This window comes from Suricata suricatta, chromosome 9, assembly GCF_006229205.1.
Source record: "Suricata suricatta isolate VVHF042 chromosome 9, meerkat_22Aug2017_6uvM2_HiC, whole genome shotgun sequence".
Classification (NCBI taxonomy): domain Eukaryota; kingdom Metazoa; phylum Chordata; class Mammalia; order Carnivora; family Herpestidae; genus Suricata; species Suricata suricatta.
Genome location: NC_043708.1, coordinates 14,510,360 through 14,527,965, shown reverse-complemented (window position 1 = coordinate 14,527,965; position 17,606 = coordinate 14,510,360). Strand labels below are relative to the sequence as shown.

General features: G+C 45.0%; 1 protein-coding gene across 2 annotated transcripts in view; it reads right to left on the bottom strand.

Annotated features, from left to right (window-relative positions):
• Positions 1–3,195: 3,195 nt before the first annotated feature.
• Positions 3,196–17,606, bottom strand: part of KCNK10 (potassium two pore domain channel subfamily K member 10) — a 132,039-nt gene continuing 117,628 nt past the window's right edge. For both annotated transcript variants that reach the window (XM_029952546.1, XM_029952545.1), the window contains exons 5-7: positions 16,728–16,914; positions 10,913–11,055; positions 3,196–9,041 (exon numbers count right to left, since the gene is read on the bottom strand). In XM_029952546.1, coding sequence (XP_029808406.1) covers positions 8,421–9,041; positions 10,913–11,055; positions 16,728–16,914 — 951 coding nt within the window. In that variant the 3' untranslated portion in view covers positions 3,196–8,420. The remainder of the gene's footprint in view (positions 9,042–10,912; positions 11,056–16,727; positions 16,915–17,606) is intronic.

Sequence of the window (17,606 nt, the reverse complement as noted above, 5' to 3'; positions counted from 1 at the left end):
TTTTATTATTCTGCCTCCAACCAGATGGCAGGATTTTAGCATCCCAGGGCACATTGCCCAGTGCTGCCTAACTGTACAATTTGAGATTCTTGTGGGCAAGGACTTTGCTATCCCTTGCCACTATCCTGGGACCTCCTCCAGAGCAGAGGTTCATAACTGTTGGTTAAATGGTTGGTTGGCTGGCTGGCTGGATGGATGGATGGATGGATGGTGCAGTCTTAACCAGATACCATCACCATTAGCTATATCTCCCTTTTTCTTCCCCTCAACAATAATTCAGTGGAGAAATTGTTTCAGGTTTATATTCATTTTTGGAAATAATGGAACAGCCTATTACTTTTCTTTTTTCTATGGAATCAGACCAATGTTCTTTTAATGTTAATGTTCCACATAAAATATTAAAAAGTACATCCATAAATTGTTAGCATTATGTATATTTCTATTTCTTACATTTGTAACTAATACTGTTGATTCCAGAATGGTGAGCTCTCCAAGCCTCTTCATTTCAACAAGTTTATATCTTACAAAGCCTTACAGTTGTTCTTTGCCTCATATATTTGCAAATCACTCAAAAGAACCATTGCCATAGGCAGTTTATAGATAGCACAGCTTACTATATTGGAAAATATTCTAATGGTGTCATGTTCCAAGTGAGGAAAACAATCCTTATTTACCTTAAATGATTCCAACTAATAATAACTTTTAAATTCATTTCATAAACATGACTCTTTCAAATAGATTGTGTGACATTTTGTATGTATGTATATATATATATATATATATATGTATATATATATATATATATATATATATATTAGTTTTAGATTCTTCTAACATGTTTCTAAACTTATTTCTAAGAACAAGTCATTACAAATTTGAAATATTTCCCACAAAGGCAGGATGGATGTTGACCTGTGCACATCTCAAGTTCATACAGCTAGGCATTCTCTAGCATTTTAAAACTGCAGTAGTTTTGTGTTAAGGTTGTTTACACCACTCCGGTTCCCATGACTGATGTAAGGTCATAGACATGACCAGGTAGAACTTGTCATTGGAGTCAGTGTTCTGTATCCCTAAATCTTCCTAGATACTTCCCACTTGTCTAAATGGCTACCCTGTGCACTTGGCTTCCCTTTGCACACTGAATCCATCCAGCCTCCTCTTAACTTCAGTCTAGATTTGGGCTCTCTTCTCTCTGTACTCTCCACAGAGGCCCTTTACTCAACACCCATGGTTTTAGATTTGCTATTTGACCAAAAAATGTCCTTTTTGGATGAAATCCAACCACTTTCTGTGCACTGTGCCAGGTCCATGAAAACAATAAGCAAAAGAGATGTCCACCCATGAGCTTTGGATACAGAGATGGTGGACAATTACAACAATGAAGTGATAGTTGTCACCGGGGGATCATTGGAAGGCCATCAATTCCAGTCCCAGAGGAGCAGAGAGGCTTCTAGAAAACTGATTCCTACAGCATGGTGGCCAAGAAATTGAGCAACTATGAGATGCCTCTGGGATTCCTAGGGCTAACTGAAGATGAATTTGAGGGACTGGATCCCCACAAAGCAGCTTGGCAGGACCAGAGAAGTATGTGAAATAGTGTTTTATGGCTGTTTCTAAGATCCATTTCTGTGAGGCACAGCAGAAAGACCTTTCTAATTATATCTGGGTACTCTGGGGTTCTCTAAGAAACATATGTCCATTTACAAGAATTGGAAAACTCTTCAATAGTCAATAAAAGGCATTGTATGACTTTGCCTTTGTCCTCAGAGTGACTCATTCTACTCAGTTCTAAATGTGGTGCCCTCATGAAGGAATGAGTTAAAATGGAGAGTAATGTCTTATTATTGTTTTGGAAACAGTTCTGACCTCATGATTGCATGAAAGAATCTTGAACCTACGAGGGTCACTGGGTCATATTTTGAAAACTACTAACCTTGGCTATAGTCTTTAAATGGGAATGTATAGGGGCGCCTGGGTGGCTCAGTTGGTTAGGCGTTGGACTTTGGCTCAGGTCATGATGTCACCGTTCATGGATTTGAGCCCTGCGTTGGGCTCTGTGCTGACAGCTCAGAGCCTGGAGCCTGCTTTGGATTCTGTGTCTCTCTCTCTCTCTCTGCCCATCCCTGATCACACGGTCTCTCTCTCTCTGTGTCTCTCAAAAATAAATAAATGTTTAAAAAAAGTTTTTAATTAAAAGCAATGGGAATGTATAAAGTGGGAATGTATAGTCTAAAGTGAGAATGTATCTGGGTTAATAGGGAAGTAACTCTGTGATAAAGAGAGCTGCCTCGGCACAGGAGTCGGGGGTGGTGACATGTTCGCTATATGTTTGACATCCCCACAAAGCATAATCCCTTAGTTTCTGAACTCCTAGACATTCAAACCGTATCTGTAATAATTAAGTATCTATAGTAATAAGATTGGTTTTAAAACAAATATTCCATCAGCATTCATCTAAAGGACAGCTTTCCTTCAGAGTAGTCGTCTTCAGAGTCTAGTTACTTCCACAACTATCACAGTAAATTTTAGTTCTTTGTAAAATACAGATCAAACTCATTCCTTTGTAGGGAAGCTGGGTTTTGATCAAGATGATACTTTAGGAGTGGTATACATCACTTATTTCACGAGTCCTGGTTCCAAATGACTTCCAAGTCAAGAAATTTAAATCTGCCTTGAAGAATGCCAATGTGCTATCAACAAAGGTATTAAAATCATTTCACCAATAATGTGAGTGTCTCTGTTGTATCAGGCACAGTGCTCAGCACCGGAAATGAAAATGAAAGACCTAATTCCTGCCCTGAGGAGCTTATCATATACACCAAACAAACGGTGGGCTCCTCCACTTGTGAGACAGTGGGTTCTATCGGCTCTGGCCTGATGCGTGCATGCAACAGGGTCCTCAGCCAGGCAAGAAGCCAATCCCCAGACAACTTGAGTGTAGCTCCCAACCCAGCCACTGCGAACCGCATTTGGCCCCACAAAAGAAAGGAAAACAGGAGAGACATTGGATTGGATCTTCCAGAAGGTCTTTGTTGCAATTTTCTGCATCATTGGAAAAAAAAATCACATCATCATCAAATAAAGACAGTAGCAGCACAGCTCATTGAAATGTTACAAGCAAATTTGCTTTTGTACTTTTCCTAAGAACATTACGAAATTCCCTCCTACCCCCCCACCCCGCATTGTTTTCTGTAAAATGCTTTTTTTTTTTTTAAAGCACCATGAAATCCTACAGAGAGAAAAATAGGTAAAACACCTCCACACAAGTGTTTTCGTCATCACTGGGTCCCCGGCCTGTGAGTTTGGGACAGGAGAGGCTGGAGGCTGGCATGTGGATTGGTTTGCATATCGCTTCTGGGCACCACAGCACCTTTCCCCCTTCAAGCTCGGCACCTGATGGCAAAGGAGAGGTTTTCCAGGTGCCCTCCACAGGTCTGCTACACTGTTGAGGGAGCGGAGTCCTCTCAAGGATTTGGTTTTTAATGCACAGGGAACTATGAGAGATTTTTCACTTAAGAACCAAGAACTGAAGGTAGATTTCAAATCTCTTAGGCACCTGTGAAAATGATGAACACTTTCAGTAAATCAGAGACACTTCTTATTTCTCCTCAATGCCACTGTGCTGATGTCATGTGACCTGGGGACTGCCACAGGAGGACTGAGGTTCACATGGATTGCAGGCAAGTTGGTGAAGTAAAATGCAGGTGGTTTATTATGCAAAAACAGAGTGAAGGGCTTTATTTACAGCCATGTCATCAACAGGCTATCCCAAAGTTTCCATGTGCAGAATACAGCATCTACAAGGCCGAATTAAAGTCACCTTTGTTTCAGAGAATCTCCATCTTTATTTTTTAAGGCCATTGCTAACTAGCTCTTACACTATACCGATCAAAGTTCCCTCTGCTGACATAGCCACCGTCTTTGCACACAGGTGCGTTATCAGAGAAATAATAACCTCCACTTGAAACATTAGCAGGCTACAGAAAGCCAAGACAAGAAATGCAATACTGATTTCTTCCTCACTTTCTAAAAGAGTCTCTCCTATTTTCTTATGCCTTTCCTACGGTCCAGAAACCATGGTATACATTGGATGGTCTACATTCTTACCCAATCCAATTACTGTAAGTCTACTCTACCCAAATTCTGGCCACATTCTCACTAATTCCCCAAACCAAACACACATATCGATGAGCAGCATTGACTCACCAGGAAATGATATCCTCTCAGAGGGAGGAAGGAGGTGGTTTGCTAATGGTTAGTGCAACTAGGACTTTCAACATGGAATGGTCCCCCCTAGAACCCAAAGCAGCCATTTCCAGTGTGTGCGTGCGTGTGGGGGGGGGGGGACACAGAGAGAGAGAGAGAGAGAGAGACAGATATCTGTGTATAGTATATGAATTCATGAAATAAACAAATCAAAGGGAACTTTTACCACAATTCACTGCAAATAGCAACAGCTTAAAATTCTTTAAATAGTCTTAACGCCATGCAAGAAATGCCCACATAGCTTGAGCCCTCCGGGTGACAGCATGCTGTAAGGGAGGACAGTGAGCCTACACAGGGCATGATTCTAATTTGGACACCAGGCTCCCAAATCCATCTGGTCTCCATCAATTACCCAGAAAACAAATCCCAAAAGGGCAGGAGACTAAGCTCTTCTCTTAGCCTAAAATGAAGGGGTCCTTTAGTCAGTATTTACAAACCCATCTAAAACGGTTCTTAATAAATTTAACAAACTCATGGACTAGGGGATGCTTGGTCAGAATACTGCAGAACTAAAAGGGACCTCAATGATTATGTATGTTTAGTTCCGTCCATGTGCAGATGGAACCGCAGGGACTGAGTTGCCCACAGTCACAGGCTGGGGCAGGGGAGCACAGACCAATAGTCCCAGTCACCCCACCTGCAGGCCAGGGACACCCCTACTGACACACACATTAGGGCCCGACCCCAAAAGTCAGAAGTTCCTCGAGTTCACTATTGGGTGAAGAGTGGATTTGGAGCTCTAGTCTCCAAACCGTCCCTCTGCTGTCACCAGTAAACCTCCAGATCTGTTAGGGAAGGAAAAAATCTGTACTCAGTTACCAGAAGAAGCAAAAGACACCACCCACTGAAGATACCGAGCATGTGCTCTTCCCGTGTGCAAAACCGAGGCATTTATTCCAGGTTTATGATGGGGTGGGGAGCACAGGTTGGAAGGGCAGGGCTGTGCTGATGTGTGTTTAGAATTTGTAGCAGCTTTGCTACATGCTATGTGGCCCCATCTTACAAGGGTAACATTCAAACAGCTTCACGACAACTAGCCTCCCCCCAAATCTTGGCTTGTACACACTGAGAGGAGTCCAAGCTCTTATTTCCTCTCAGCAACTCCTTTGGAGACTATGTTACAGTGTCTGACACTGCCCGCAGATTTAATAAATAAGTCTCCACAGAGGGAGGGCTCTTCTTTGATTATATTCCTCAGGGCTTTGTCCCCTCTGTACTCAGGGAACAGGTTCTATTGGAGATTTCCCCACTCTCGGCCAAGCGCTATTTGTGATCCCTCTGTATGACTGCGATTTGGCTCATTTAGGGAAGCACACACAACACCTGTTCCATTTGGTAGAATGTGCAGCTTAGTGCTTTGAATTGTTTTATTCCTGCTGTATATGGGGTTCCTGCAAGGTAAGCAAGTAAAGTGCAAAAGAGTGCTTTCAAAGGGCATTTTTAACAATACAGAACGGATGTCACATACAGCCTTCCCCAAAACCCAGACCAAACTAAAGTATACATAGCTGCAAGGGTTACACGCTAGGTCATGTTTCCACAAAGACCTCGTACCCTCTTGGTAATAGAGATCTTCTCCCCACCTCTGTATGCCATGTCCATGAACTGGAAAGACACGCAGACACACACACACACACACACACACACACACACACACACACACAAGAGGGCATGACATGGACGCTATAGCAAAGTCAAAAGCAGACTTTGGTCAGACAGCCTTTGAATACCAGCTCTACCACCTTCTTGCTGTGTGCCCTTAGGTAAATTACTTAGCTTCCCTGAGCTTCTGTGTCCTCATCTGTATAATGGGTTTACAACCGCTTCTGGCACAGTGTTCCTGTGAGGTTTCAGTGAGCAATTAACACCCATAAAGTGCCTGAACCTAGTGCCTGGCCCACAGAAACAACAGGGAAGCCTCTTTGCCGGATTTGTCTGTAGGGCCGAGAATTTTTAACACACTACTATAAAGAAGGTCACAAGTAATACAGGGTGGATCAATAGATAGTTTAATCAGGAAGGTTTTAACTTGGTGAAACAAGAAAGTCCAAGTTATCCACCAAGGAAAACACATTTTCCAGGCTAGTACGACTCTCCCAGTAAGAGTCAATGCCCACAGCAGCATAAGCGTCGTTTCCTGTGTCTCTTAATATGTGGACACAGGATGTCACCAGTGAGCCACAGCTCCAGCCAAGTGGTGGCCTTAAACCAAATCTACCGTGGGACGGGAAGGGCTTCATGAAAGTTGATTCTTCTTTGGCTCCTTCCCAAAGCCACTGCCAGAACTTTAGCTAGAGCCCAAAAGTTTGGGGCAGGGGGAAAGGGGAGCTACATATGGTCCAGGCATTTTGGGGAGATGGGCAGGAAGAGATCTGCCCTGGTACCGGTGGGCAAGGGTGTGATGGGTATAATTTTCCCCAGAAGTCAGAAAGCATTAGACGGTTTTGGGAAGTCTCCGCTAGTCCTGGGAGCTCTTGATAAATCCACTTTGTGTGTTAGTTGTGTGAAGTGCCCCCAGCAGGCGGCGCTGAACCTGGGAGGGCCGTACCCAGCAACCTCCTGGGGTCACCGGTCCAAAGGCTTCAGAGTGTGGTCCACATCGTTAAGTGTGAATGGCCAGCCAGTTATGCAAAAGGCTGAGGCACACACAAGATGGTGAGCCTAGCGCATATTTTGCCCTTTCTGATTTAAAAAAAAAAAATCCATTTAGAATCTTCTCAAAACCTATGACTAGCTACTCCTCCATTTTCCCTCACAGACCATTTTAACCTCACGGAACAATCATGGATTGCTATTGTTTGCCTTGAAACCGTCGATCACACTGGGGTTCCAACTTTAGTGAGTAGCAGGTGTGGATAAAGAAACAAGCAAGGAAAAGAAGGGATGCTTTCAAAATAAGGAACACCCAAACATAAAAGTGGAATGTTGTAAATATTTCTTTTAAGCATTATTTTTAAATGGCATTAATGGCACTTAAGCTGCAAGCAATTTTAAAACAATTCAATCTTTGTGTACAAGAATTGGTTGGGGGTATCTTTCTTTTGTTTGGAGATAGCAAGACTGGACCTCGCCACTATGTCTACCTTAAGACACCCAAAGGGACAAAAAGCCCTGAGATGGAATGATGCCATGGTCCTCCTTGGTATGTCTCAGACATGCAGGATGTCTATTTTTATAAAAAATGTAGGATCAGCTAGACAGAACAGCAAGCCACTGGCATCATGCAAGGCAATTGTTTTGGTATTTTTCCCCCTCTTATCAAAACAACTTATGACTGAAGTTCCACTAGAAAAGTGAACATGAACGTTTCAAAACCAGTTTATTTTCACCACTGCACCCACTGAGGAAAATGCATGATTTTTTGCTCATAACCATGCAGCAAATGAGGCCGAGTCTTCACCGAGGCTCACAAGTTCACTTTTGTCTTCGTTCGTCGAAAAGACACAATTCCATAGGCTTCTGTCATTGGTTAAGGTGGGATTCCACAGTGTGATGCATTTGTGATTTTTTTTCTTTTGTGATGAGGAAAAGCAATTGCACCTTTAAATACGTGTGCTCTGATCTGTTTTCTAACAAATTCCACGTGCTCTCGGGTCCCATGGACATTCATTTGGAGCTTAGAAAGAGTAGGTGTGTCCTGAAGGGTTTGTAGCAACACTCAAGCTTGGAGCGACACGCCAGAATGTCAACTCAGACCCTCCCTGCCGGTACTCAATCACCCCCCATCTGGTCCCCTCCTGTGCGTGCACATATCTCTATTGATAGGTTCAGAAAATGAGACTCCCCTTAGGAGACACACCTGTTCCTTTCAGAAGGCTGGTCTAAGTAATAGCTGCCCTTTTCTACATGCTGGGGCCAGATGCCACTGCACCAGGGTGCAAGCACCATCCCAACACACCCTTTGCGTTTTGCGGCCACAACCTCCTACGTGTGCGAACACTCCCCCAGTGTCCCTCGGTCACTGTCAGAAGTGCGGTCCTTGTTCTTTGATTCCTTTTGGCAGAGCAATCTGTCTCAGTAAGTTTATGGCACAGTGAAATATATTCTTCGATGCTATGTAATTTCGGACTAACAAGAAGTCTGTTTAAGGCACGTGTCTCAGGGTGAATATAAAAAACAAAATGCTTGGTCAAGACCAAAGTCCGTAGCATTTAGTTTCTGTCTTCAAGTAACGCGTTGTTCTCGAGTTCCTGGTCTTTGGTGTCCGTGGGGACCATCCCGTTCTCCATCCCGGCCTGCTGCTGGATGCACTCCGTCAGCATGGCCGTGCTGGAGTGGTCCGAGTTACACATCTTCTCCTTCTCCTCCTCCTTCTTCTCTTCATCCAGGGAATAATTCCTGAAGGTCTTGTAGATTTTGTGAACGTCCTCTGGCAAGGTCTTTTTGAGGTCCTTGTTTTTCCTCTTGGTGAGCTTGGAGGTGGACCCGAACTTGTTGATGATGTTGTCCTCGGAGGCGCCCTGCCCGTGTTTGTTGAGCTGCTCTGACCCCTTCAGGCGCAGGTTGTTGGGCCGGTTGTTGATGCTCTCCTGGGATGAGGCCTTGAAGCGGCCCGTGTCCAGGGCAGCGAAGACGGAGCGCTTCTCAGGGGACAGCATGTCCAGCGAGTGGGCCCTCTGGTCCAGGCCCAGGCGCCGGCGCTCCATGCTGCGGATGGTGGCCGCCCGCTGCAACTTGTCGTGGATCTCCACGCTGAGCCGCCGCCGTGTCTCCCGGAACTCGGCCGTCACATTGGCCTTCCACTCGGCCGCATGGGCCTTGATTTCACCGACCTGGCCAGGAGATAGAAGGGCGACAAGATGAGAAAGTCCTCTCTCTGCCTGGGGTCCCCACCCCACCAGCGCCCACAGCCCTGGGATGTCCCAAAGGGCAGGCTGGCTCAAGAGGGACCAGGAGATGGGGGAGCACACGTCTGGGGGGGTTGAGATGCTGCTTCCGCCCTAAATGCCCATCTCAAATCAGCTCCTGGCTCATGTGTCTCAGGGGGGCACACCTGCTGGAGAACCAGGGGGAGCCTGAGATGTGGAGGTGGTGACTGAATGTGGGGCAGATCTCTCTGCAGGAGAGATCACTATTTGGAGGTGGACAAGCTTGAGTTTCTATTATGCATCCACCCCTTGTTTAGTTGTATGGCCTCATCTCTCTGTCGTAAGTGGGGTAATCATGTCTAGCTCACAGAGCTCTTGGCATTAATGTGAGACAGAGAGAGACCTGCCCCTGGGCACAAAGCAGATGTTCAGAGGGTCTCTGGCCCTTCTCTGTTCCTCAGTGCTTCTCTCTGGGTAGGGTGGCCAACCTGTCCCAATTAGACTAGGACTGTCCTGGCTGTAAAGCACAGAGTCCTGTGTTCTGGGTACCCCTGGAGTCCTGGGCAGACTGGGGACTGTTGTTCACCCTGTTATCTGGGCCACCCTGGGTTGTGTGCTGATGGGCTTACTCTGGTTAAGAAGACCCTCAAAAGCACCTGGTGCCCAAACTTCCTTGGTCATGTTCTGCAAAAGCCCACAGAATATTCTTCCTCCAGAGTGAAGTTTTTGCATGAGGATCAATACCAAATCTGTCGGCTTTCATTCGTCAGCTCCAAGACTGATGGCCCCATGTCTTTCTATACATATGAGCAACTAATTTGGAGGTTTGCATTTTTGCATGGAGGAAAGTCAGTATTGATGTGATCACTTTCTCTTTCACTATCGCAGGTCAGCTAGCTCTCTGGGGAATCGGACTGAAGCCTGCACTAACAGTGTTTGTGCAAGGCACGAAAATTAACACTTGGGGCAGGGAATGATATGGGAAAGGAAATATTCCCACTCAGCAATTTTCTCCTGGGGCCTCCTGTAGAGGATGTCTGTCTTCTGGGAAGTGAGTAGACGCCTTTAAAGACGCTGTCCCTCTTTTTATTTCTTTGGGATTTTTTTTCTCCCATGTTTTAGCTCTTTTCTTCTTCTCTTGCCTTTATCTTTTCCTCTCTTCCTAGAGTTACCTGGACATTTTTTTAACTACAAAATCTACCCTCCCCTCTTGTCTTCCTTTTCTTGCCTTTGTTTTCAGACACACTTATATAAGGGAGTAAAGGCTGTGTGTCCTTGGCCACAGGGTATGTTTGTTTTTATAGATCTGATAACCCAGAAGGGATAATGGTAAAAGGGACCCCTTGTGTTTGCTTCCTCATGGCTGGCCACTATTGAAGGACTTTGGTCTCGGAGAATCAAGAAGGATTCATAGTATTCTGTCGTATTTCCATACAGACCCCAAGACCTGAAGGACAGGCCATCTTTATCAAGCTTTTTAAAAACTTTCTAAGCCTCTCCCCCATGTCTGCACAACAGCCTCAGCTACAGCCTACCCCTGCTGACAATCGCTGGGGTTTTTTTCTTCTTTTTCCCTTTTCATTTTAAGTCATTGTTTACTACTCTTTCCAGGATCTGTGGATCAGTGAGTCACCAGATGTGCTCACCTGCTGAAAAAAGATCCAGAAATAACTGCTATTCCATTGACCTTGGCTTTTAGGGAATGCTTCAAAAAGAGGAAGCCATAGGGGCCCTCCATTTATTAAGCCCTCCCGGCCATAGAGGAGAGACAGGTAATTCTTGACATGAGCTAATCTGATCTCAGGAATGTTCATAGAATCTGGAAGGGGTCCTACCTCTTCTTTTGTCTTTTTAGATAGAACCCGTAGCCAATCTCCGATCATACTGAGGACAGCTGCAAAGTAGGCAAGGCCAACAAGGATCCAAAACCACACTAGGGGCTTATACCACTCCCGGTAATTGATGCCAGCGTTTCCCCCTGAAAACAACCAAACGTTATTTTAACCAGGCTCTAGCATATGGTCTTCGCAGAACAAACATACTCTGGTCCACATGGCAGAATGTCATCACATCACCATCTGACACTCAGCTGTTAGGCCTGCTGTATACAAGAGGTGACAGGCAAGGAAAAGGAGCCTGACTTGTGGCTTAATTTCCTTGCATGTACATATATTTGAGAAAGACAGAGAGAGAGAGAGAGAGAGAGAGAGAGAGAGAGAGAATATGCGTGGGCAGGGGAGAGGGGCAGAGAGAGAGATTGAGAGGGCTCTCAATCCCACAACCCTGAGCCCAAATCAAAAATCTGACACTCAACTGACTGAGCCATCCAGCCGCCCTAACTTCCTTTGATTCTTGACTACTAACAATAATACCCATAACAAAAATGTGTCAGGGGCAACTGGGTGGCTCAGTTGGTTATGCATCAGACTCTTGGTTTCAGCTCACATCATGATCTCACAGTCTGCATTGGGCTCTGCACTGACAGCATGGAGCCTGCTTGGGATCCTGTCTCTCCCTCTCTATCTCTCCCCTACTCATGTGCTCGCTCTCTCTCTCTCGCTCTCTCTCTCTCTCTCTCTCTCAAAATAAATAAATAAACTTAAAAAAAACACAACATGTTAGTGGCCAACTTGGTCCACTTTTTTTCAACCCAGGCTTGACAATGAAAGACAAGAGTGAGAGGGACAACAGATCAGGCTCAGCTGTCAATCTATTTCTTAAACTTATTTAAATATAATAAAAATAGGGGCACCTGGGTGGCTCAGTTGGTTAAGTGTCCAACTTCGACTCAGGCCATGATCTCACGGTTCATGAGTTTGAGCCCCATGTTGGGCTCTGTGCTGACAGCTCAGAGCCTGGAGCCTGCTTCAGATTCTGTGTCTACCTCTCTCTCTGCCTCTCCCCTGCTCATGCTCTGTCTCTTTCTCTCTCAACAATAAACATTAAAAAATTAATAAAAATAAAGGATCAATAATCCCACATGGCTTGGAAACCTTTCCTCCTTAACACATGCATATACTAAGAGCAGAGTGGAAATGTAGAAGTGAGATTAGACTTAATGGCATCCTTGAGACTTTGATCCTAGCAGTAGTGATTTCACACTAACTGAGGGATGGTGTTTACATGATGCTAATCCAAAAGGTCAATTAGACTGAGTAATTAGAATCACCGTGCTCGAACTAAAAGGCCAGCAAGTCCAATCCCTTTATTTTATATGTAGGGATTACAGTAGAAATCTATCAAATCAAATTGGCCAGCTGCCTGATTGCATTGACCGGCTGTTCCGTTGAAAGGACTGGTCATTTATTGCAAATAATTAGCCTATTTCTTCTCACCCTCCTATGGGCACTGCCAAAGGTAGCCGTGTAAAATAGGCCCCAAGCCCAGCCCCCTCGCCTAAAGAAGTGAAGAAGTTTCATGACATAGCTGAGGTCAGCCTGCCTCTCACTCTGTGACACGTTGTTGGCCAGTGAGGCAGGGGTGTGGCCATTTCTGAGGCAATGCCATTAGCAATCCATAGGTGGTCATGGTCTTACAAGATGAATGATTACCAGCGTTGCCCACTGAGTCGTGGTGGTAACTCATCTAGCACCACTGCATCCACACGTAGCTCCTGTGGTCTCAGTAATACCTCCGAAAGGCAGCTGGGCAGGCCCTGTGGCTCCCGTCAGTGGGACCGGACCCAGTCTGCAGTGGAGTCCACAAGGTCTCAAGATCTTGACAGCCACTGCCATGTCTTAAAATGAGAAGGCCAAGCATTGCTCGCAGGCTCTGTGGCAAGCCCCCTCCAGTCTGGTTCAGCTGCCTTTGTTGTTGTTGGTTTTTTTCCTTTTAGTAACTCTCCCCAATAGCTTTCTCTAAGGCACTACTGGGGGTCCTGCAACGGTAAGTGGGTTTTGAGGTTCATTTCTGCGCTAGGCCAGAGAACTGTGCAGCTTTTTCCTCAGGGCCAAGAGTGACAATTTACCTCAGTGAGTCACCACCACCGGACAAAGACTGTCACTAGGGTGCGCCAGCGAACAACACAAAAGGCACCCTTTGGCGGATTCCTTTATCGACTGCTTGTCTGGAATTCAGAGCTCTGCTTGTGCTCCCATTCAGAGTTTCCAATGCTCTGATGCTGTTAGGCTGTCCCAAAGTAAGTGGGCTGTTAGAATAACCCAGCACTTAATCCCGCATGGTGATCATCGTTCCGATTATATTTCTAGAAGTGATGATGCCACGTTAAATCAGAGCAACTCTCCACTCTTGTTAATGTGCCTTTTTTAAATGGTTGGCATCCTTCCCTATTGCTCTTAGGGTATTGCCCAAAAGGTTGTGATAAACTTCACACCTTAAAGGCATGCATCTTCAGACCCAAACTTAGGGGGGGCCTGGTCTGATTGCAGTCAGCCCTGTGACTTATGAGAGACACTGTCTGTGGAGATCTCGGGACAAAATAAATAAGGCTCTGTAATCAATGGAAAACAAGGGAATTAAACCAGTGCCAGGCCTGTGACTGTGGGGGTCGTGTCCTTACCAGGTAAGTAAATTCAAGTGCCAGTACATGCTAAGGGCTCTCAATCCATGGTGGGTTGTAAGAAGAAATAATAAATTAAAATCATTGTCAAGGGGTGCCCGGGTGGCTCAGTCGGTCAAGTGTCCGACTTTGGCTCAGGCCATGATCTCATGTTCATGGGTTCGAGCCCCACGTCGGGCTCTGTGCTGACAGCTCAGAGTCTGTAGTCTGTCTTCGGATTCTGTGTTCCCTCTTTCTCTGCCCCTCCCCACTCATGCTCTGTCTCTCTCTGTCTCAAAAGTAAATAAAACATTTTAAAAAATTTAAAATAAAATAAAAATAAAATAAATTCATTGTCAAGATCCCTGGAAGCACCAGTGTCCCCTCTCATTTTGTCCTTGCCCCTTCCCCACCCCCACCATCTTCCAAGAGTTGGGCAGTGCTCCCTAAAAAGAGAGGTCACTGCGGGTTAAAAGGTAAAAAATGTGGGTGTCCCTTCTTCTCTCCCATGATGAAGAGAAGGCACCCACGCCTCCTGGGCATATATACGACATCATGTTAAGCAAATCACATGTTTTCTTCCCTGGGTTTAACATTTTTACTTAGAACCAACATACGCAAGATCATTTAGGTTGGCCAACCGTACTCATCTAGAAATCAATGCTACCTCATTCTGACATTTTTAATGAAGCAGCAAGACTCTAAATAAAGTCCAATCACATAGGCCAACTGAGAACATTCATGTGCATTAAATCTGGGGCTCATGTATTTCATTTTATTTTTTATTTTTTGATCAATCAGTGCTGTTGTGTAAAATGGAATTCATGTTATTTTACAGATTCATACTCGCTTTTCAATAACCATGAAAGCCTTGATTCAATAATATTAACAACAGTAGATAGTAGGTATTTATACATTGATTCTAATGTGAATAGATTATAATAGTTTGGGTATTATAAGATCACACTGTATAAAAGTAAATGTAAGATATTAAATTATATTATTGTCAAATGCCATCTTTTTTTAATGATAAGCTTCCATGCATTTTCTTACATTGTATAATTATATGTAGACAGATAACCTGGGGGGCGCCTGAGTGGCTCCGATGGTTAAGTGTATGACTCCTGATTTCTGCTCAGGTCATGATCTCACAGTTCATGAGTTCGAGCCCCACATCGGGCTCCTCCCTGACAGTGCAGAGCCTACTTGGCATTCTCTCTCTCCATCTCTCTCTGACTCTCTCTCACTCCCTCTCTCCCTCTCTCAAAAGAAATAAACTTAAAAAAAATAGATAACCTAAATTCAAATAAAAAATTTGCTGATCACGAAATAAGTAAATACATTTTTTAATTTTATATTCCAAGGCTCTGCTATTTGTGCCCCAGACAAGCAGATTAACAGACTGAGTCGAGCAGTTACTTAGAGAGAAGGCTCGTCACAAGTGTCCTTTAACATGTGGTCCAGCAGGCAACCCGGGGCTAACACAGAGCCCCCTGGGGCACAACCCAGTGCAATCTATGCTCTGGGGGGAACTTACAGAAGTTTGTGAAATCGTCCCAACGGGTTCCCTGTGGTTTCTGTCTAGAGCTTCGGGCCTCTGCTTGGATGGCACCAAGTGACTCCCGACCCAAGGCAAGGGGACGCACAGTGACTGTGCATAAGGAAAGACTGGTGGGGCCCCAGACCCCAGGCTTTGTAACAGTTTTTAATCCCTTTGATTTTTGCAATGCTTAGTCTTTAGGCAATAAAAAATAAGAAAAAATATAAAAACTGCTATTTTTTTTTTTTTTACAAACTGAACTTCAGTCTTCATTTGCCCTGCTGTAACAGCTAGGAGACCTGTAGCAGCATAGAATGAACATGATGGCACTCAGGTGCCTTTTGAAGAAACTTCAGTATCCCCTCCAGAATGTTCTGCATTCCAGATTCTCAGATCCCTGTCATCCTGGTGAGCACCACACTCTGTGAGGAAACCAAGGCGCTACCAGGATCGTGTGCCAAGTAAAGGACGGGGACCCACGAGCTCAGCCTACAAACGTCCACACTGCTCCCTATCCAGGAACTGGTGAATAACACACACACACACACACACACACACACCACCCAAACATGGAGCATAGGACAGAGCTGTTCACTTCTCAAAGTAGGAAACGATCAATCATCTGACCTCCTAGAACTATCCCTTAGGACAGAGAAGGATGGCCTGCTTCTCTCTCTTTGCCCTCCTACCACACTCTGGGAAAGCCATACATGTAGGAAGCCAGTTCTCATTCATTTTCAAGCCCCCTGTCCCCAGATGAAATTGATGGGGTTTTTGTTTTCTTCTATAAACATAGTTCATTGGCATTGACTTTCGCAATGAAGGCGATTGCTTCTAAAATATACATTCATGCCGAATCCATTATAATATTTCACTCCCTTGGGAGAGGTCTCAGCTCCTGGTAGTCAATTGAATACTGAGTCTTGTGCCCAGGATAACTTGTGCAGGAACCATGGCTGTCCCCTGGGCAGCATCAGGAAGCCTAACCCACAGATCGCTGGCGGCTAAGCTCTATGCTAATCCCTCCAAAGTTCCATATTTGCCACTTGCTAATATAGCCTTTATCAATTGATTCAAGGAGCTTTAATGCAAATCAGAAGTCCAACATTCAATGAGAAATTCATTTCACTCATGCATAATGCATATGATAAGGGCAATGAACATCCTGGAGAGGAAGACTCTGGCTTTCTTTTCACAGCAGAATCTGCTGCTTTTTACATTACATGGGACCACGGGCTTGAAATGAGGCCATGCACAGCAGCAGTGACATTAAGCTGTTTCCATTAGCTTTTCCCACAACGTCTTTTCTGGTGGTTAAAAAAATGTTTTTTAATGTTTATTTTTGAGAAAGAGAGAGAAAGTGTGAGCAGAGGGAGGGGAGGGGCAGAGAGAGATGGAGACACAGAACTCAAAGCCGGCCTGAGGCTCCGCACTGTCAGCCCAAAGCCAGACATGGGCTCAGACTCCCAAACTGTGAGATCATGACCTGAGCCAAAGTCAGACGCTTAACCAACTGAGCCACCCAGGTCCCCACTAGTGGTTTTAAAAAGCACTGTCAACAGAACATTCTCCCCACTGGGGCCCTTGTGACTGGGATGCCCAGGGTGCTTACCTGCCACAAAATCACCAAAGCCCACTGTGGTGAGAGTGACCACCACAAAGTAAATGGACTCCAGGGCAGTCCACCCCTCAATATATTTGAAAATGACAGCAGGGATCGTCACAAATACAATACAGCCGGCCAAGATGAACAGGATGGTTGAGATGACCCGGATCTTGGTCTGGCTCACTTGCTTTTTCTGGGAACAGCAAAGGAGAAAGACAGACACATCAGCTTTATCATCCTGGATTCCGAAGACAGAGAGACACAGAAAAAAATATGCATTATGTCAATGGCTTTTCACCTTTCTTCAGTCATGGGCAACTGAGGAAGGCTGTGGACTCTCTCCTAGAAAAATGTACAGACAGATGTTTTCAGATGCCCTATAGGTTATTCTCAGACCCCAGGGAGCCTGTTCATGGACCCTGGATCAAGAAATGCTGCTTAGGTCATGCCTTGGATGTCCTTCATGTGGCTCCATGACTACAGCCCAAATGCTGAGTCTAACTTCCTCACCAGAACAAATATAATCATTCCCCAAGAAGGGCTTGCTGCCATTTCTCATGTGGTATTATTGACCCTCCTCTAGGAAGGCACAGGTTTGCAGCTCTTTCCACAGTGGCAGTGATGGACTTTGCACCTAATTCCCTTGTATCAAAGGGAATGTATTCAGGGAAAAAATAATAGCTGGCCTGAGATAGACTAAAATGTTCAGATGACAAAGAAAACACAGCCACCCCCATACTCATTTGAGACAGACTCCAGCTTCTTTACCCTCCTTCCCTGCTCAAGTGGTACATTTATAACACTTTTCTTTCAAAACCCATGTGTTTGAGCTAGCACTGCAGTGTGTGGGGGCTGTATTATCCACCAGAGACAAAAGTCTTAAGT